Source organism: Serinus canaria, chromosome 12 (assembly GCF_022539315.1).
Source record: "Serinus canaria isolate serCan28SL12 chromosome 12, serCan2020, whole genome shotgun sequence".
NCBI lineage: Eukaryota > Metazoa > Chordata > Aves > Passeriformes > Fringillidae > Serinus > Serinus canaria.
In genome coordinates, this window is record NC_066326.1 from 6183298 (window position 1) to 6204267 (window position 20970).

At 43.9% G+C, this 20970-nt stretch overlaps 1 protein-coding gene across 31 annotated transcripts in view; it reads left to right on the forward strand.

The window, feature by feature from the left end:
- The window catches only part of MAGI1 (membrane associated guanylate kinase, WW and PDZ domain containing 1), a 348628-nt gene that overhangs the window by 309606 nt on the left and 18052 nt on the right, over positions 1 to 20970 (forward strand). For 24 of the 31 annotated variants that reach the window (XM_030228181.2, XM_030228164.2, XM_030228167.2 and 21 more), the window contains 5 exons: positions 1008 to 1039; positions 7401 to 7617; positions 13292 to 13369; positions 16045 to 16136; positions 17043 to 17235. In XM_030228181.2, the coding sequence (XP_030084041.1) occupies positions 1008 to 1039; positions 7401 to 7617; positions 13292 to 13369; positions 16045 to 16136; positions 17043 to 17235 (612 nt within the window). The remainder of the gene's footprint in view (positions 1 to 1007; positions 1040 to 7400; positions 7618 to 13291; positions 13370 to 16044; positions 16137 to 17042; positions 17236 to 20970) is intronic. The other 7 variants (XM_030228173.2, XM_030228174.2, XM_030228187.2 and 4 more) reach the window with 1 other exon arrangement.

Sequence of the window (20970 nt, forward strand, 5' to 3'; positions counted from 1 at the left end):
GGGTTTCCTCTCTCTTCCAACAGCAGGGGGAAAGGGAGGTCTTGACCCCAAGAAAGAGCTTTTCCTGCATTGTAGGTAAATCCCCAGGCAAGTGTCTCCTTTGCTGCTGGCAACTAGGCTCTGTGCACAAGTAGCTGATTGAAATATCACTTGAGTTCTCTTGCTCATCACAGACTGAGTAAGAGGCTGCTTCAAAATGCAAAATTATCCTTGAAAAAACCTTCCCTGGTGCCCTCCCGGTTTGTTCCTTTACATCACCTGCAATCTGTGTAAGCCCTGCTTCTCCAAGCTCCCTAGCATCCCCCCCAGGGGTCAGGGCACTGGTGGTGCTATTCTCAAGCCACAGCTCTCTGAAATTGTACCTAACAGATAAAATCTCAGAGATTTCTACTTAGGATGGACAGGAAGGAAAACCTGTGTTTTTTCAGTAACATTCATAATTGTAGGGAGAAAAGCTTCTTCTTCCTCATGCTTTTGTTTTCCTTTGCCCAGCCCACACCTCTCAGCTCAAACCCAGCACACATTTTCCATTCCAAAAAAAAAAATCAATTCCTAGAGAAATACTTTTTTAAAAAATCAACCTGTTTCCCCTGCGCCGCCGCGATTGGTCCGATCAAAACCACCGAGCCGATCGCGTCAAGAGGAAAGAGCTCCGGCTTAATTGTGAGCTAAACCTCCTGTAATCCAGGGGAGCATTTGAGATTCTGCCCAGGCAGGCGCTGGGTTTGGGCAGCGCTGAGGGCTGTGGGTTTCTCTCTGCAGCACAAGGCAGCATAGCTAATGCAGAGAGAGCTCTCCCCCCGCTGCCGCTTCCCCGGCTCTCGCTGGCTCTGCCTCTCGCCGGGCTTTGATTCGATATGAACAGACTGCTAACTCCAGTGCCAGAGCGAGAGCTGACATAACTCTGCAGATGGCTACCTTTGGATGATACACCTAGGGATTTTTTTCTTTAAGGGAAGGTAACGCTTTATGCTAATGTTTATTTTTCCCTTGTTGCCATTTTTCAGGACTGCCAGTCCCAAAGAAGAGCCCAAAGTCGGTAAGCACTTTTCAGCTACTATTTCTGTCTGTTTGTCTGCTTTGAAGGGAAAAAAGGCATGAGTTTGGCTTGTTTGCTTTCTGGGTCTCGGTTGTTTTAAGTTGTCTTTCTGTTGCAACCATGATTACCTTGCATGGCTCCTGCTGCATGGGGAGATGAGAGGGGGATGCCGTACGGAAGGGGGACTTGTTTGCAAATAAAGCCTCAGGTTTACAAATCCGCTTCCCTGACAGATGAGCTTCTCCATCGTTTAACTTACCAAAAAAAAAAAAGCTATTGTTTCCTTTTGGAAAGATGTGAGGCTCCACCTTCTTGCTAGATACCAATTCCTGTCGGGTGCTCATAGGCACCAACCTTTTCCATTAACTCAACGAGTTTTCTTGAGAACCTTTGGCTGAATTATTAACAGAAGGGGAAAGCATGCACCTTGTCGTGAGAGACAAAGCATGAACGGAGCATGGTTACAGTTCCCAGGGAATACAGCCAGCTGTCCGAGTGCTCCAGCTGCTCTGGAGACATTTCCATACTGGGCAGGATTGTCCTGCAGGTGTAAGATTCCTCTTAGAAGGAAGATCTTTTAGAAAAGCAACAACAGAACAATATTTTCTTGTCCCCCTGAATGTATTTCCCTGTAAAGCCGTTACCTGGAAACATCTTAGCATCTCAGCTAGCAACAAGGAACTGTGATCTCAAGTATCGTTAAAGCTTCATGAATGATATTATGGAAGAAATTAATGTGCTATTTGTATGCAACAAAAAGCAATGTTTTATTTTTAAAGGGAATGAAAGTTTGCACTTTTCCATTGAGAGTGGGGGAGAGACAAAATTGTCTGCCAGGAGCTTTGGGGAAGCAAACCAAGTGAGGTATTTGCCATGCTGTAAGATGGTGTGAAACTTCACCAGCAGTCCCTGGTGGTGCCAAAACCTGCAGCTGGGCACAGCCCACCTCGCCGCAAACCAGGGCGAGAGGTTTAGGAGGCGGCTGAGCAGAAGGCTCTTGCTTTTAATACAAGCTCTCTGCTCATCCAAAAAAGAAAGCCCTGAAATAATTAATGTGATTCTGATGGCTTAGGGCAGCGCTGATTAAAGTCATGTGAGCCCAGGCCTCTACCATTGTCAGCTCACATTAATGTTGGGAGGCAGAAGCGCTGGGTGTGCTCCTCGCGAATCACGGCGCTGTCAGCCCCTGCCCTCGCCGCTGTCACACGCGGGGGCTGCTCCAGCCCTCACTGTATTTTACACACTCGCTTCTGGCTCAGACGTGTCTGGCACGTTTCTGTTCCCTGCCTCCACTTTCTCCCCCGGTCGGAGCAGGATTGGCTGCACGCGATCTGGGCTCTGACTTCTGTCATTAAACCAGCCCTAATCCATCAGCCGTGGTCTTCCCCAGGCGTGGATGCTCCCACTTTGCCACACACACAGCAGGATCCTGCTGTGTCAGGCACCTCTCTGGCTGACAGCTATGCACAGTGAGAATCTGAGCAGCATGTAAATCCATGGCAGGATAATCCAGCCTTGGTGAACAAAGAGCTGCTTACAAACAGGTGTAGCTGTGCAACAGCAGATTTCTCTCTTCTGTTTGCTCTGAGGAGCCTATCAGCTTGGGGAAAGCTGGCATTCCTTTGCGTGCCTCTCCCAAGCCTTTTCAGGGTTCCATCAGTGATTTTTCCTACGGTCCCAGGTGGTGCTGTTGCCTCTAAAGCGCAGGATTCCCAAAAAGCAGAGCCTCCTGTTCCCCTGGCTGCACAGGGGGTGGTCACCAGTGCAATTAGCAGTGATGTTGTACCCGCTGCAGCACCGTGAACCTCAGGGCATCTCCAGGGTGGATTTACTCCAGCCCCAGAGCTCATGTGGCCAAGGCAGCAGTCAGAGGCAGTGTCTAACACCGTCCGTCCTTGGCTTGTTGAAGGGCTGCTGCTCCACTGCAGGGAGCGGGGAGTCCTGCCTGACCTCCCTGGCCATGAGGATTCCCACTCAAGACAGGCAGGAGCCAGTCCTGCCCCACTGGCACGGTCCCTGTCTAGGATCCCATCTCTGAACTGTGCCAATGTGTTTCCCAGGGATGCCCTCAGTCCCAGGGAGTCCCAGTTTGCTGCTGCACTGGCAGTGATGGGTGAACACGGGAGCTGCCATCAGAGCCGTGTGCCAGGGGCTGTCCCCAGCACAGCACAGCACAACTGTGGGGCTTGGGGGCACATGCTGCCCATTGCCCCCATGCCCTTTGCTCAGCATTTCCCTTTTCCAGCACTCCTTGTACAACAAACAAGCTGCAGTTAGAGGACAGCACACATCGAGCTGGGAGCAGCTGGCTTTGATCTTCACTTGTGCTTGATTTTTGTTTCTTCTGCTGCATCAGGGAAGTCACGACTCAGGTGTCCATCTTCTGCTTTGCTCAGGAGATGAACCATCTCTCATTCCCTGATATCCTTTCCCAGAGCCCAGACACCTTCCCCACTTACTGCCAGTGGCTGGTATTCCCCAAACAAATCCTATTTTCTGTTCTCAGCCCCCAGTCCTGCATTCCCCAAAGGCTAACTTCAAGCTGTTTGTACCTCCTGGCTGTGGTGAGGTGTTAAAGCTGTGGAGGGGTTTGTTGGTGCTGGGGCTGTGACACAGCCTGGGAAGTTTCCTTGCCTTCAGCTCAGTTTTGCTGGGCTGTATTTGTCAGTCTGTATGTATCTTCTGGCAGACTTTGCTTTTCTCAGACTTTAACGAGAGTTCTTCAACCTTGGTGAAAGAGCTAAATTAATAAAAAACCCCTTTCCAGTCATACATGGGACTGGACATGTCCAAGTTCTTTATTCCTTTTCCCCTCACCAAGGACAAGCTCCCAGCAGCTCTCTGTGCTGCTCCTTTTTTCTTTAATTTCCTATTGATTATTTTTTGCATGAAAATTGATAATAGTTTGTATTGAACATCTACAGATATACATTTTAAGCATGAAAATTCTCTAGTATAGCATTTTCCCCTGCAATTATCCTGGTATAACATGGATGAGCACAAACTTTTTCTCTTTCTTTTTTTGTTTTCCTTGTTGCTTGCATCAAAATACTCCACAAGGGGGCAAAGATTCCCACTTCCAGCTCAGTTTGCTGTCACTGCCAGGACCAGCTTCTCCAAAAAGCTCTACAGCACAAAATCTGCAGCTAGATCATCAGAAGATGGGATCACTGCAGGGGGGATAAAATGCTAAGCTCTTCCAAAAATCTGATGGTTTTCCTTTGGATTTAAATAAGTGCATTGTCAGCATAGCTGACTGGTGACCAAAAATGCAATTCCTATGCACAGCTAGTCCCAGACAAGAGATTTACCACATTTTTTGGGTGGATAAGCAGCACCAGGGACTCTGCCAATGTCCTGATTTTGAAAGAGAAATTGGTTCCACAGTGAGTCTGTACAAGAGTATGTTCAACCCTCTTCATTCAGAGCCCAGGGGCTTGGGTAGGGCATGAGAAGCTCCAGCTTCCCATGTATTTATTTTGTAATGGCTGTAAAACAGAATCAGTATTTTATCCCATTACTGTATTTAAGTGTGCAGTCAGCCTGAATGGACTCAAGGTAGTCACCATAGCCTTGATTTCTAGCCACTTCTGGTAAAGGTCCTTTGGAGAGCCACTGATGCTTCTCAGCAGCTCTGGAGAAGATCAGTCAAGAATCAGGGGTGCTCAGGTAGTTCAGTGCCCTGTGCTCTTCGTAGCTCCTGGCAGAAGTCAGTACAGTTCTGCTGATATGAAAACCATGATCAGCACCTCAGGGTGAGCTCAGAACCTCCTGCTCTGTCACCAGCCAGACCCTGAGCTCATCTGCTGCTTTCCTGAGCAGAAAGGACCTGTGTGTGAACTGTGCAAGCTGGACTGTAAGATTCAGACCCAGGAGGATTGCACCTGAAGCTGGGCACAAGGCAGGAGATGGACAAGCCATCTTTTCATTGGCATTTGGTCAGCTTATCCCTCTTAGGAAAGCTCTGCTTTTTGTTTACCAAGACACAAACTTCATCTGAGCAGTGCCCATGGCAGGAACCAGGATGGTCAGACCCCTGCAATTCCTCATGTGGTGTGCTAAAGCTGCTGCAGCATGTGCAAAGAAGTTTGGCCCCAAACCTTTTTGGCCTCCTCTGGTGATATGAAAGTCAATAAATGTTGTCTTGGATTAATTTAATTACATACATTCCTTATTACCATGGTTATGTTGCCCTTGCTCTGGTCTCCCCTCCTAAACAGAGATGTTTCTGGCTTTTTGGAGGAGTTATTTTTTGGAAAACCACCAGTCCCACTAAAGAGGGTATCACCTGTTTCTTGAAAAATACCTATTTTTGCAATTGCTTTTCTAGTTTAATTAGAAGCAGTTTTGCTTGAGATGTGCTGACACTTCCATTTGCAATCCAAATACAAAACAGAATTCACAATTTGTTCAAAATGTAATCCTTTTCTATCACAAAGTGAGAGCGCTTTCTGAAATTCAAACTTTTTTTGCTTTTCAGAGCTTTCAGAGCGTTCTCATTACTTCCCTAAGGCCTGAATAAAGCTTCACACTTTAGTCCCTGTCCTCCACATTCTGTAACCAGCTATTTCCAGTGAGATTGGCCTGAAGTTTCACAGCATTCTTGTAGTCATTTTAGTAGTTTGGCCAAACAAACCAATCCAGATGGCTGGACTGAGATGTTTTTTTTTTTTTTAAGTTAATTATCCCCAGCATAGCTGTTTTAAAATGTCTTCATTAAAAATTGAAGGACTGCATGTGAATTAACTTCATTTACCACTTAAAAAGCTAAAAATGTTGGAAATTGGTTTAGATATTTGTATTTGAAAGTCTGCAGATGAGTAATCACAGCAGGTAAGCTTTGTTCAAAATTGCTTTAAAGGACAAAGGCAATTTCACATTCTAGTCAGTCGAGATACCCTTTAAAAAGATGCTGGTGGTGGATCAACAACTCGAATGCAGGGCTGAAAGGTCAGAATTATTTGGGCTGTTGAAGCTGGGATTTTTTTTTCTCAGTGTAAACCTGAAGAATGTATAACCTCACAATAATTTTACCTGGGGTTTTGGGTTTTTTTAAGACTTTAAAAGAGGGCACTTTGTATGGTTACTTTCTCCTCTGTAGTTAATTCAGCTGTTCTGTGATGGAGCGTTGGCTGCCTGTGTCTCGTGTTCAGAGTGAGCCAAGGGGTGCCCAGACCCGTGGCCAGTGAGCTCCCCATGCTGATCCAGTCTGTGTCTGCTGCTGGCTTCTCTCCCTACCCCAGCCTGGGCTCCTAGAGAGAAGTACCTGAAAGCACACAGATTGCTGTTGCAGTGTTTTCAGATACCCTCTGCCAGCAGGAGGCTTAAATTCCTGCCTGAGGTTTATTGGTTCTTGTAGCTGACCCCTTTTAGCTGGGAAACAGTGGATGTTGGATAAACAACCTGTGGGATGCTGTTTTTCAGCAGCCCTGGGAGCACAGTTCCCTGGTCCAGAGCAGGTGGGAGATTGCACTCAGCCTTGGTGGCAATCCAAGGTTCATCTCAAAAGAGCATTAAAAAGCATTTGCTGCACAGTCTGGGGAGCTCTTGTTGAGGATTTTGCTGCATATTGACTAGTACAAATCCTGGCAATGCAAGTGTGACTTGTGCTTCATTTTACACACAGTTGTGAATTTGAGGTAAGAACTATATATCTTGCTTAGCTAAATAGTAAGCAGTCAGAACTCTTGACACACTACTTTGGAGTAAGCCCTGAGTTTAGATGGATGCATTTTAAATATATTTAATTAAAACACAGCAAACTTCAAATAGACATTTTCACATTTGTACAGGTCTGCAGAAGTTCCTTGGATGCTCTGGGATGCATTAAAGGGGTACTCAGATGTCCACAGACTTGTTACGTGGAGAGGAAAAGTGATCTTGCATAGTAAGGGCAGTGCTTGAATCTGTTTCAGAGGGACAGTCTGAGTACTCACTGTGAAATCTGGTAGTTCTTCCATTTTCTTTCAGGCTCATGATAGACTCAGATGTTATCTGAATAGAAGGTTGTTGAGATTTTCTGCCTTAATTCAGGAAAAAATAAGTGCGCTGAAACTAGTAACCTAAAATGAGATTTAGATGTGTCTCATGTGTGAGATGGAAAAATGCTTTTTTTCTTTAATGATGAATTACTTTGTTTTGTGTATCTCTTTCTGTCAGTCTGCCTGTCAGAATCTGTCACTGGGGAATTCAGCTGTACCCAGCATTAACTGGGTAGCAGCAAAACTGTGACTTATATATTTACTTATGTGCATGCAGAAAAGCCTGATCAAAGAAGGGAGAAAAATTGATGGGAAAACACCCACTCAGCGACCAATAACCGTCTGTTCTCTCCCTCTTCCACTCGCTCTCATCCTTACAGCAACCACTTGAAAGGAAAGACAGCCAAAACAGTTCCCAGCAGAGCGTCTCGAGCCACCGCAGCGGGCACACGGCGTCCCCCGCGCACAGCACCCAGGTGCTGCCCGACTTCGCCGCCCCCGAGGCGCCGGCCGCCGACCAGCCGGACACCGCTGGCCAGAAGAAGCCAGATCCATTCAAAATCTGGGCCCAGTCCAGGAGCATGTATGAAAGCCGACGTGAGTATGAAGCAGGTGGAGTTGCTAAGGCTACGGCTCCGGCAGCTGCTGCCTGGGTATTTTCTTTGGGAAGAAATGAATCTTTTTTTGGTTTCTGCTGGCAGTGTAGCAGTTCTGCTGGTTGATTTGGTGTCTGTCAGTGGGATCCACTTGGTAGAGCTGCAGTTTGCTGTCTCATGAGGATTGGGTTTAGATCGTCTCTAGGAAAGGGCGCTTAGACCAAAGCTTAATGTGAAAGATCCCTCTAAAATTAAAGACTGTCTTTTCCTCTGTGTTTTTATTGTGCTTTTAAATTAGGCTGGAGGAGAATTTTCAAGTTTGTTATCCAGATCCTAACCTCTTTTTTGAGGTTAAAACTCATTATCTGATATGCATAGGAATTTCAGTAAGGAGGGGAAGTATTTACTTTGCTGAAATTCATATCAGATGCTTTTCAGCCTCACTCTGGGGAGGAGAAAATCCAGCTGAGCCATTTCACTTTGACCAGAGTGGACACTTTAACAATACCAATATTAAATGCATATTGTAAGTGGCTTTTATGGCAATTAATAATCTGTGCACTTGGCTAATAATTCAGCAGGGTTTTGACTCTGTTCCAAGATTATAAATGTGGTTTCAATCAGTTTCTTCTCAGGAAACAAAATAAACACATTGGTTTTGCTTTAATTGCACTGCTGAAGATGATCAAATCTGTAAAAGCTTCTTAAAGAGTTAGAGTGTTAGGTTCATTTGGAAAGGCAGTGGTTACTTTAGTTGGAGAAAAGGGAGTTTCAAAGTCTTAGTGCTCTGAGAGTATCACCCGCAGTTTGATTTTATTGTTTAACTGGAAATTGGTAAAACCAGTAAGAAATTAACCTTTACCTCAGAATGAAAAATGGTAGGACTTTTTTTTACTGATGAAATGAATCACTTTGAAGTCTTATATCCTGGGAAAATTAAATCATGAGTCACAGTTTCTTGGCTGAAGATGCATCTCTTTGGATTGAATGTCTCAGCAATGCAGTTTGTAGGTGTCTCTGCTTTTGTGCTCTGCCTCCTTTCCCATCCTTTCCTGGGGATTGGGTGTGCTGACCCGGGGGCTCTCAGGCCAGGTCACGCTGATCTGCAGAGTGCAGTGACAGAACTTGTATGTGCAGCTCATTGAAATAGGAAAGAGGGCTGAGAGCTGAGGAACAGCAGCTGCTGAGCCCTGCAGAGCTGTGGGCAGAGCTCTCCTCCTCCTGCCTGGGTGGACAAGTGTCCCATGGCACTGGCCTTCCCACTGCCCAGCCCGCGTGGTTCCTGCTGACACTGTGCTGCCATTGCCTCTGACCCCCTGCAGCTACTTAGCTAATTTCTAATTAACTGTTTAACTCATCCTAATTAGTCATTAGTATCAGCTTAGCAGCCTTAACTCCTGCCTGTCTTTTCTGATAAGAGCCAAGACTGAGCTGGAGAAAGCCTGAAGTGCCCAGGCAGTCACCCTTCTGTGTCACCTCCAGCACCATGTGCTAAATCCTCCCTCTTTCCTGGATGGCTGCTGTTATCCTGTAGAGGTTTTGTTCTTGGCTGGGACTAGAGCACTTCCAGAGGCCTTTTCACAGTCTCTTGACCTGCTGGTTTCCCACACCCCTTCTCTCCCTGTGCCACAATCCTCACTGCTTGGGCCTGTTGCTAGACTGGGATCTGCTACACCCCTTCAGCTTCCCTGGCTCACCTTTCCACAGTCCAGCATCTCTGTGGTGGGGCTGATCCTCTTCTCCTGCTTCAATCCTTGTCTCTTGCCTCTTCTACCGGATAAAACCTGTTTGAACATTGGTGCTTTTCTATCACATTTTCACCCCATTACTGTTCCCTTCCAGGAAGGTGTTTTTCTGAGATTTCTTGGTTTCGTAGGGTTTTTTGGAGAATGGTGGAAATGTGATATGGTCATATCTCCTTTTAAACCATTAGAGGTGTCCAAGAGCCTGTGAATTTCCAGGCCTAAGCTGGAGTGAAACACATTCCCTGGGGATTAACCTGCACTCTTAGCTAGTGACATGGCTTTGCTGTGGGTAATGAAATGTGAAGAAAAGCAGGAAAGATAAGTGGAAAATTGAGTTGGATGTGCTCTTTCAACTTTTGTGGTCTGATCCCAAAGCATGACTGGTAGTTTTACTTTGAGGTCAGTGGTCAGCTCCTCCTTGCCTCACCAAGCCCTTATTTATCACCAGTCTCATAAGTAGAGTCTGTGGTTCACAGCTGAAACCTGGCTCTGCTGCCCTGGGGGCTTGGGGTGAAGCCCTGTGTTTCTTTGCCTTTCTTAGGGTCCTGAATCATCCCTTTGAGACTCATTCCCAGTCTTTCCCAAGCGTGGCTCTCAGGTTATCTGTAGGGAGCTCTGCTGACACTGAGCATCAGAGTGTGAGATGGGAGGAACCATTCCCTGAGGACTCCAGTTCTGCTGTCTGTCAGCTCCACCTGTGCTCTTCTTCATGTTTTTACCCAGCTGCAGTTGGGTTTAACTCAGTGCCACCTTTGGCTGCTGGGGAAACAGTCATGTCTTCTCTTTCTCCTTTACTTCACTCATTCCCTCAGGCTTTGGGACTGTCATCTCCAGTGACAGCTTTGGGTGCTGGCTGTGACTCTCTCTGCAGCCTTCTGGTGGAGGTGTGAGCAGAACTAAGTGAAAATCTTATGCACAGCAGGAGGATGTCACCCTAGTGCCAGGGCTGAGGGTGGGTGACACATCCAGTCACCAGGGAATTTGGGGGTTCTAGAAAGCTCCACCACTTGAGGAGCCCCAGCACAGCTCTTCTTCCACTCAGGCCAGGGCTTGTCCTCTGGCAATTGCTGGCCTTAAAAAGCCTGAAAAAGGGTTTTTAAGGATGTTCTTCTATAGAATGTTCTTCAGGGTTTTGAATCCTCAACAAGTGGACTGAGAAACAGGAACAAGCCTTTGTGTTGAAGTATATGATGAATTTAAAAAGGACAGAATTTTAGAGTGTTAGATCATCTTAAGTGTTTTATTTTGTCCCATTTTTTAAATTGTTGAGCATAAAAAGAGCATAGTGCAATTTTTCAAGTGCAGTTGACACAAGAAGATGAATTCATTAGCTCCAGCCCAGCCAGATTTTTTTTTTATCTAAAAATAATATTGTAAAGAGGTTTTATTCAGTATATGAATTCCTCTTCTCCAAGATATTTCTAAGAAGTACTGAATCTGTAGTGAATACCTACTGCCTTTTTCTCTGGGAATGCATCCCACTGTTACTTACAATAATAATAAGTATGTAGACACAGAAAGTAAAGGCAACTTTTTAATATTTCAGAATTTGTAAAATTCATTCCTCCTCTACTTGAGTTGTCTTTGGATCAGTATTCCATTCAAAAAGACTGTATTTGCCTTATGTGACCTGTCTCACTGAAGTGATTGGTAGAGAACAATTAGGCTGAAAAGCACCAGCTAACCCATAATTGTGTAAAAGCATGTGTTTTTATGATTTAACCAAAGCATCTTAATATCAGAAAGGGGAGACCCACAGACATCGCTTGTTTAAGAGAAGAAAAAAAAAAGAACAAAAATTAAGCTAGAATTAATAATGCAAAGCTAAGGAAAGGCTCCATCCCTGTTTCTGGACTCTGGCTGAGGGGAAGCAGATTAGAGCTGCAACTTTATTCCACAAATGTGGGTTAAAGTTCCTTCATGTGGAGCTCCCTGGGGTGAGGGGATCAGCCCTGCAAGGTGCTGAGTGTTTGGGCTCAGGTCCAGGGAAGCTTATTTCCAAGCTGTAGACCCAAAGGCTTGCTTTAAGGCTAAGGCTGAGCTCAGAGGCTGTGCTGCAGTCTGGCCCAGAGTGACCAGTCTTTGCTGGATTAAGATGTTTGAGAATAGCCAGCTTTGTGGGAATGTGGGAACAGAGCATTTGGTGGTGGAAACAAATGCACTCTTTGCTGGTGCTGAGCTTTAGCTGCCTGAGCTCTCGTTATGGGTAACTCATTGCTGCTCGTGGGAGTTGTGTACATGAATCAGAGGGAAGGACAAACCCTTAAGGTTTGAAAGCTGAAGCAGTTCCAAGATTCAGGAATGACACACTTCAAGAGCACTCAGAGACAGAAACAGCAATTGAATGGCTTAGCAGAGAACCACAGTTCAGAAACCTCACACTGTTTTATTGAAATATATTTTTATAATATGCTTTTTACTTTTCAATGTATTATTAAACTTCCTTAAAGATTAACACAATCTGTTGTCAAATTTGTCTCATGTGGCCTGATTGCTTTGCAAAATACCGTATCCTACATATGGCCATCTGTCAAAACAGCAGTGACAAAATGAATTAATCTGAATTGCAGATGTGTTAATGAATCCCTTTGAAGGGCTTAAGCATTTAATTAAAAGTAAAGCAGAACACGATAGAGAATTTTTAAAGCTTTTAAAATATTCGAAGTTATCATTAATATTTGAATTTTTATTTTCAGGCACACAGTTTGTTTAGGAGGATTTTTCTCTCCCCAGATCTAATTAAAACAATACAAACAAGTCTTGACCCTAGCATGTTGGCTCATCAGCACTTACACAGAACTGAAAATATTTGCACAGTGACACAAACATTAGATAATTTTCCCTTAAAATAGAAAAGAAGAATACTCTCCTGAAATTGCAGCCACCTTCTGATCAGACTGAGTTGAAAGATGATGCTTAGTAAAAGCCCTTTGGTAGGGTTATGTCCTTTTATTATAATAATTGGAGACAAACAGTTGCAGTGATACTCCTGGGCACCCAGATGTATCCGTGCCCCTAGAGAACGTGTTGCTAAAAGGGACCATGGTACTCACATGAGCTTGTTCATCTTGTCAAGAGCTCCTGCTGAAACCATCTTTCAAAAGCTTTCCATGCCACCACAAAGGGCTGGGAAAGGAAAAGACCAAAAAAAAATTGAATTCTCCTGCAGTGGGATGATTAGGAAATGGATTTCTTGCAAATATGGAGCCTTATGAGAGCTGTGGGTAAATTGCAGGGCTTTTCAGCTCTGAAACTCTCCATCAGCTTCAGTGAGACTGTCCACTCCTGGTTTCAGACTTGTCCTCATATCGTTTGCTGAATCTGGGCCTTAAACATTTTTTGTTTTGCCAAGCTATGAGGCACTGAAAGTGCTGCTGCCTCAAATGAGCCAGTGACTAAAGCAAACTCACACTGATCATTCTTGAATCCATCTTACGTTGAAATTGATGTCACACTAGGCAAATTTTTATTTTATATAGCATGTTAAAGTTTGCATAGTGAAGTTTGATTACAATTATCTGTAATTAAGAACTGTATTCATTGTTCATCACCACATATTTAGAATTTCTTGTAACATTTGGCAAAGATATTTCTGTTTGGAAAACTAACTCATGTCATGAAGTTGAAAGGTTTCTTGAAGAAAAGTATGTTTCAGGTGTTGTCACAGAAATTTTTCCTCTAAGGAGAAAAAAGGTTTTTCAAGTGTACCTGCATGCATGTGCATAAATGTGTAAATTCATATGTGTGTGTATTTTATATCTACACATGCACAGAGATGTGAAACTTAGTATGTCATAATTCATAGTAGCTATAGCCTTAACAAATTGTGCATGCAAGCCTAACACGACCCATAAAGTCACAATTAATTAAATGAACTAACAAGAAAGCAGATACATTAAGCTTTCCAAAACTGTAAAATTAATATTGCAGCTATGTCACCTTCACCTGCAACTGGACTGAGCAAGGGTGAGAGAGAGAGAGAAATCAATTCCACGAGTTTTGGAGAATGTAAGACTGTGCTGAGAATGTATCTGTGTCTTGTGATGTCTCGTTCTGATGTCATTGCTACTCTGTGGTGGGGGGCTCTTCATCACCAAGGGAGTGTGGCAGGGCCATAGGCCAGGTTTAACCTCCCAGGGGCAAAGCCTGGCTTTGCTGTCCTGGCTGGATGGTGTAGGTGCTCGAGGGTGGGTATATCATGTTCCTGTTTCCTTCATGTGTTTGCCCACGTGGCTCATCAAGGGGGCTCCATCACCCACCTGTCCTGACATTCACAGAACTCTTCTTACCACTTTAGCACTGCTCTCCAAATGGTCTGGTTTAATTTGGAACAAGCAGATTAAATTTTGCTGCTGTTAAAATTTTACCCATTTGGGCTGCGTACATGTTTTGTCAGAATCAGACATGCTTGAGATCAGCCAAGGTGCAGGGTTGCAATGAATGACTCCTAGAGGCCATTTTTCATTCATTTTCAACAAAGTTTCAGCAGCACCATGTTCCCATTGAGTAAGGAAAGTGCTCCTCAGAAGTGCAGCTTAATAATGGTACAATCTAAAATAATTCTCCGGTATGGAGCCTCAGAGGGTTTCACCTCTGAAGCTCAGGGGTGGATGGGTGTTCTGAGCTGTGCCAGTGAATCACTGCCCTGCAGAGCTGCTGCAATAAGTGGTAAAAGGAGCTTTGTACTCATTCTGTGAAAAAGTGTGTTGTCTGTATGTCTGTTGTATCTGTGTTCCACCTCGCTGAAATCCTTCCAGTGGGAGGAGCACAGTGTGAAAGAGCCGGCTTCTTTGGGGCCAGACTTGTCTTTTTTTGTTGCTTTGGTCTGACGTGGCTGATCCAGCCTGGCCTGCTGTTCTCCCCAGCAGTGTTAATTGTGTAGCTGGGACCCAAACCAGGGCCATAAGGCATCACTCAGTGGGACTGGAGGGGTGACAAATGGGAAGGTGCTGAGAGATGCCGAGGACACGAGCCCACACCAGAGCTCTCTGCAGCAGCCACTTTACCTCTGACAGATCCAACACACACTATTAATTGTTTGGGGCCAGCCTTTGCCAAAACAGCCTGAGAAGGGCTGAGAGACGCTCCTGACTGTGTCTGCTTGTCACGCTCCCCTTGCTGAAGGCAGTGACAAACAGCAATTAATTCATTGTCTGGATGCTGTTGTGCTGCACGTCTGTGCGTGGCGAGCTGCCCTCAGCCAGAGGAGATGAGGCACACAGGCACCCGGCGTGCTCATCACCCGAGTGCTCTCTAATTGTGTCTGGACAAAAATCAGCCTCTAATTCAGTGAGGGCACGGGTGTTAAGCTTGGCTTATAATTGCAGGTAATTAAAATGTGAAAATATTATCTGTAAAGCCAGCTTAAATGAAAATGTTGAAGCAGACATCTGTACCTTACCATTCACCTATTAGTTTTGTTTTTAGTATTCCCAGTTCTTCCATACTTGTTATATTTTAACTCATGGAAGAGAGACCTTCAGAGGTAACCAAAAGTCTGACAAGCACCTGAGCAGACCCAAATTTTTGCAGAATAAGCACAGACAGTGTAAAATCCAATTAGGGCCCAATCTGACATTCACTGATGCCAATGGAAAACAACCTGTTCGTAGACACAGAAAGCTAGATGATGTGTCATTAAATGTGCTGCATCCTGTGTCTGAGGAGGCACCTTTTTAAATTGGATTCCTGAATTATATACTTTGGTTTCTTTGCTGAAGTTATAGGCAGATGACTGGTAAAGCAACAGCTTTTTATTATCATTAATTATAAATTTTGGGAGGGGATCATTACAAAATTAGTCAATGTTACAGATACTATCCAATAAATATTAAATGAACCTGAAGTTGCCTTCTGATGTGATATAATGTTAGCAATTAGTTATGCATTTTTAAAAAGGGGATGAAAGCAAGCATGAGTAAGTTAATATAAAACATTGCTGTTCAACAGCGCTTCAAGGTTAGTACTTCACTGTATGTAATATTCATTGTAAAAACCTTGCTGGTGTTCCATACTAATCAGTAGGTGAGGTTGGACTTTTTTATGTTTCCAGCTGGTTTTATCTCTTCAGTGCTTTGGCAGAGCCTGCACACGAGCAAGAGAGAGTCAGGAGAGCTGCCTTGCTCTGAGTGGAGCCCTTCTGATTTACACCAAGTGGGGATCTGTCCCACAGTTATTTGAAGCAGGGTTGGTTGACAGATAGCAAACTATGCTTGGGAAAGTTAATTAAATAGTAGAAGTCATAACAAGTGGCTCTTCTGTCTCCCATGTAAGAGGAGGCAGCTGTATTGTTTCTGGCAGAGTAATTCTCTGCTGGACACATTTATTTATTGATGGTTTGGAAGAGACTCTTGCAATGGGTAATGATGCTAATATTGACAGAAGGAAATATTATAGTGATAAATAAAGGGCAAGTCACAATTAGATACCTAGAAAGTAGAAACCACTGCATAACTTTTAATAGTAATATAAGTAATAATCCTTTAGTATTTAAAACTATAAATGTTGCTAGTTATGTCTCTTTTTTTATGTAAAAAGGAGGTGATCTCCAAGCCCATCTCATTTAAAGGTTAAAATTGCATGGCACATCCTTTTATGTGTGTCTGAGTAGTCCTGATTTGGGTAAAAAGGTAAAAGGTGTGGTATTTTGATTAAAAATGATAGTTTTTCTTCTTTCCCTTCAGTTCCAGATTATCAAGAGCAGGATATCTTTCTATGGAGAAAGGAAACTGGGTTTGGATTTAGGATTCTAGGTGGAAATGAGCCTGGAGAACCTGTGAGTATCATGTTTTAGTTTGTGGCATTTTTCAGAAACACAGCAGTAGAATGTACAGCTGTGCAGAACTATGCTGTAGAATCACTGCTAAATAGTTACTGGACTCTATATATATATCCTGCATCTCCCCACCCTCCCTCCAAAATAACCCCAGAACTCCATAACCAATATGGGTTTGGCTTCTCCTTCTACTTTAATGATAAACCAAATAAAACCACAGAGGTCCTTGGACACTGAGGACAGGATGTCCTGGTCGTGTTTGCAAGTATTTTGATCTTAGAATGGCAGGTTCTCAGATCTTAGAATGCTCAGTTCTCTGCTTGAATTCAGTTCATTTATTTACCATAAATCCAGTGCATGTGGGAGGTGGCATCCTTTCCTGTGCTGCACAGGTCCTAGCTAGACAGTAGCAGCATGACTTTCCATGTTTTTCCCTGCCAAAATTATTTTGCTCATTGATGGGAAGAGAGACCACAAATTCATCTCATGTTAGAGTAACTCCACAGAGCTCACTGGAGATAATCCAAGCCCGAGTTGGAGGACAAGCGTGTGGTGCAGAGCTTGTAAACCCTGCAGGCAACTGAAAGGGTAACTCAATCTCAGCTTCCCTGACAAGACCCTCAGTGCTATTAACCATCTTCCTGTCTGGTCACTGTCTGGTTGAAGAAGTTTCCCAAGGCTGTCTGTCCTTAGAGTGAATTGACTGCCTACAGAAACAAGATGTCCATTTATTACAATTTCCCAGTGTGCTGTATTCACACAGAACCGCTTTCACAGGAGCAACTTCTCTGACCAGCAGGCATTTGTCAACAATTTCATGTTCCTCCTAAATGAGGTCTAACTGGGAGTGCCCCTTGCTTGCAGCTGGTTCTCATGGCTCTCTCTCCTCCTGTGCCAATTCCTCAGATTTACATCGGTCACATTGTACCGCTGGGTGCTGCTGACGCCGACGGCCGCCTGCGATCGGGCGATGAGCTGATCTGCGTGGATGGGACGCCCGTGGTGGGCAAATCTCACCAGCTCGTGGTCCAGCTCATGCAGCAGGCAGCCAAACAAGGTCACGTCAACCTGACCGTCAGGCGCAAAGTGGTTTACACAGGTAGGCTGCAGGATCACCCTGCAGGGGTGCGTTTTCTTACCGGGATTCCATCTGTTCAGCAAACGGTCTAAGGGAAAAAAAGCTTCTTCTAGTTCTGGTAAAACTCAAGGGATGGGCTTTTGTTTTCCTCTTTTGCCTGTTTTTAGTCTTTTTTGTTCCTGATCAAAAAAGTTTCAAGTATTCTTTTTCCAGTCAAGACTGTCTTAGTTGGCTTTCCCAGTGTTCATAAGGTTTCAGATGAAATGGGAACTGTTTGGTTGCAACGTACAATTTTTACTTTGACTCATGCAGCAGACACTGTGGCCACCTGCTTGTGTTTTCTGTATACTTCCCAAAATAAATGTGCAGGGTGATAGTTGCCCTTAAACTGGGAGTGAGGGAAAAGATGATGAAGAGTCCAGAGAAGGGGAGGCAAGGGCAGAGTGTGAGTGAGGGCTCTGGTGTGTGGTGGCTGCTGTCCCAGGCTCAGGGCAAGCTTCAACATGTAGTCAAGTGACCTCAGGATGGGAAACTGTAAACATTGTTGGTTCTGGTGAGCCAGGGTGTGCATGTTTGTTGTCACAGGATCATAGAAAGTTTTGGGCTGAAAAGGACCTTAGATATCCATTTCCAACCCTTCTGCCATGGGCAGAGACACTTTCCACTAGACCGGGTTGCACAGGTCTAGAGTTTTCTGTATGCTGAGTTATGCTGGGCATTGTGTACACACTGTACAAGTGTAGGATCTAAATGAACAGGAAAGAAGCTGGCAGAAAGACAAAGATGCAAAGAGAAGTGACACTGCCTGGTACCATTTTGACACCAAGATAAGTGATTGAGAAATATCATAATAGCAAGGAAAATGAAAACATGAGCATGAGCTTTCTAAATAACATCTGGCCATATGTTTAATATTGGATAGTAACTTTTGAGTGCTGCCTGTCCCTTTGAGTCCCTTTAGGAACTCAGGCGTGGGATTTGCTTTTACTCACTCAAAGAAAATGATATTATGTAGCTTTTCAAGCTTAGGCATCATCAGATAAACAGGCAGTGATGTACTTTGATCTTAAAGAGAATCAAAATAACGTTCAGGTTGGAAATTAGGTCCTCAGTGGAAGTTAGGACCAGAAGAGTACCTGTAAAATAGCTCTGTGTTCTTATCCAGGCCTGAGCTCCTTCTGCACAATAATAAATGAATGTTCACGTCTCATTTCTTCCTTTCTTCCCAGTGTGGATTAAACACCAGGTTATGTCTCTCCTCTGACAGCCTGTCTTTAATTCCTGACCAAGGTCTGGTGTGAGAGAAGCGTTAGAAGAGCATTGGGAGGAAGGGCAGCTGAATTTTGGTATTGTTTTTGTGTGTAGATTTTCTATGCAGTTTTACAGCCTCCAGGCTAGAAATTACCATGAAAGATTTAGATGCATAAGATCTCTCTTGATATTTCATTCAGAGGCATGTTACTGCAGTTCGAGCTATTTCTGAATCATTGCAAATGTGGACACTTACTCTAGGATAAATTATTCAGAATCCCTTCTTTCACCTTATATTTGCAGGCTTTTAAATTTCAGCAGAACTTTGTGGAGAAGGCTGTTTCTGAATTTTGGTCCCTTGTTCCTCCTGTCATCTGTATGCCAGTAGAAAAAGATGGTTCACTTAAATGAGTACTCTCTGTCCTGAGATTCATGTAGAGGAAATTTTATGCTCCTGTAATCTTAATATGAAGAATGCTATCTATTTAGTACATACTTTTGAGTATATAAGTGCAGACAGGACTTCAATCCAAGGATGTTTTAAAGTTTTTTGTTGTTGTTGGGTTTTTTTTTTTTTTTTTGCATCATGAAATTACAGGTTTAGATTTTGTTTGCCATCCATTTTCATGTTGATGCTTTTAAGATCTTCAACTTGATTTTGATTCACCAAATTGGAGAAGTGACCTGATTAGCAGAGGCAGCCATTCAGCGAGGACAAGTGCAATATGCTGCTCTCAGATGCACAAATGGGCTGTGGAGAACAGGCTGAGTAACAAGATGTGGAAGCTATTGTGGGCCACAAGCTTTATGCTGAGGTTGGCTCAGGTGAAGAAAAAGACTGTGCAGGGATGTAGGCAGGGGGAAACTCTCCTGATTTCCCAGCAGATGATGGCTTAGTGCAATATGGTCCAGCACTTCAAGAAAAATATATTTGAATTGGAGAGAGCCCAACTGGAGGGAGTCCAGAAGACCAGGGAAAATAAGGAGAGCTCTAGAAAACATGGTCTGAAAGGAAATATTGAACAAATTTGGATTCTTTAGCTTGAAGCAGAGGAGGGGGAGGAGGTATTAAACTTCCCGAGACTATAAGAGGCTGCTGCAAAGAGGAAGGGAATAATATGTTCTCCATATGCCTGTTAGATAGCACTAGAAATAATAGCCTTATGTAGCAGCAGGGAAGATTTAAGTCAGATATTGCAACCAATAGATTGCCTGGGGAGATATTTAACAGCTGATTAGACAAACATCTGTCAGGACTGATATTAGGTGTAGTTGGCCCTCGCTTGAGCAGAGTCTGGACTAAGCAATTTTTTTGAGATTTCTTCAAGCCTTGTGGTAGCTGATTAGATTTTAAACTAATATCCCTTCCAACTTCAGTTGCTGTTAAACACTTGTTTAATATTAACATTAACAATGTTTAATGTCTGTACCAGACTGTACAGATGATAGTTGCTGGTTCTTCTATCCAGAAATGCTTGCTTCACAAGTTGTTTTGCTCATGTTGAGAGATTGTTATTACTAAAGATCCCATTAATCAAATGCAATCAGTGCACTAATTGATAGCTTCAGTTTAAAACTACACACAGAAGGTGGTGGTGTGAGATATTACTGCCTCTCCTTGTGGCTTGTGCATACATATGTACAACATACATGTGGTTGTACATATATAACTGAGGTGGGGATGCAATAGCTAGAGAAGGCACCTTTGAACTAATGTAATCCAGGTTTAAAATGCCACAGAGCATCCAGGCACACAGCACTGCACTGGTTTAACCAGGCTGCAGTTTGGCAGCGGATGGCTTTGGCTGAATGAGCCCACGCAGGAGAGGATGAGCAGTGTGGGCAGTTCCACCAATGAGCAGAGCTATTGAAAGCATGGCCACGGATAGACAGACTAAAGCAGGTGATTTTCTTTTACCCTTTTCTCAGTAGACACCTATCTCCAAGCACTGTTAGGAAAATTAATCCACAAAGATCAGAAGTTTATGTCCAAAAAAGAGACAGAGGAATCCTTTTACTTTATTTGAATAAAGGGAGAGACCATGGGTCATTCCCCTGGGACCTCTCAAATTCTTGGAGGACGCAGCCTCCCTTTTTATCCCAATTTCCCAGCCTCATTTCCCTTTTCTCTTCCCCCATTGGTTGAGGTACTTGAGAGGTACAGACTTCCCAGAACACCTGATACCAAAGACTTCCCTCTAATGTATAACCCTCCCTTTTAATTTTTAATTCTTATGGAATTTAGGGGTTTTTCTTCAGCATTGTTTCTTTCACCTTTTCAATGTCTAATTTCATTTATCAGCAAACCTAAAGTTTATTTGTAAAAGAAAATATCTTTTTCCATTCATCAATCAGTGGAACCCTTCCCATTGTTTCTTTTATCCCCCAGTGCTAATTCTGTCTACCAGCAGACCCACAGCTTGTTTGGAAAGACAAATTCGCTGTTCCTCTCAGCACTAAATGGTGTGTTGGGGAAGATGAAACAGGAAAGCCTTATAACTATGA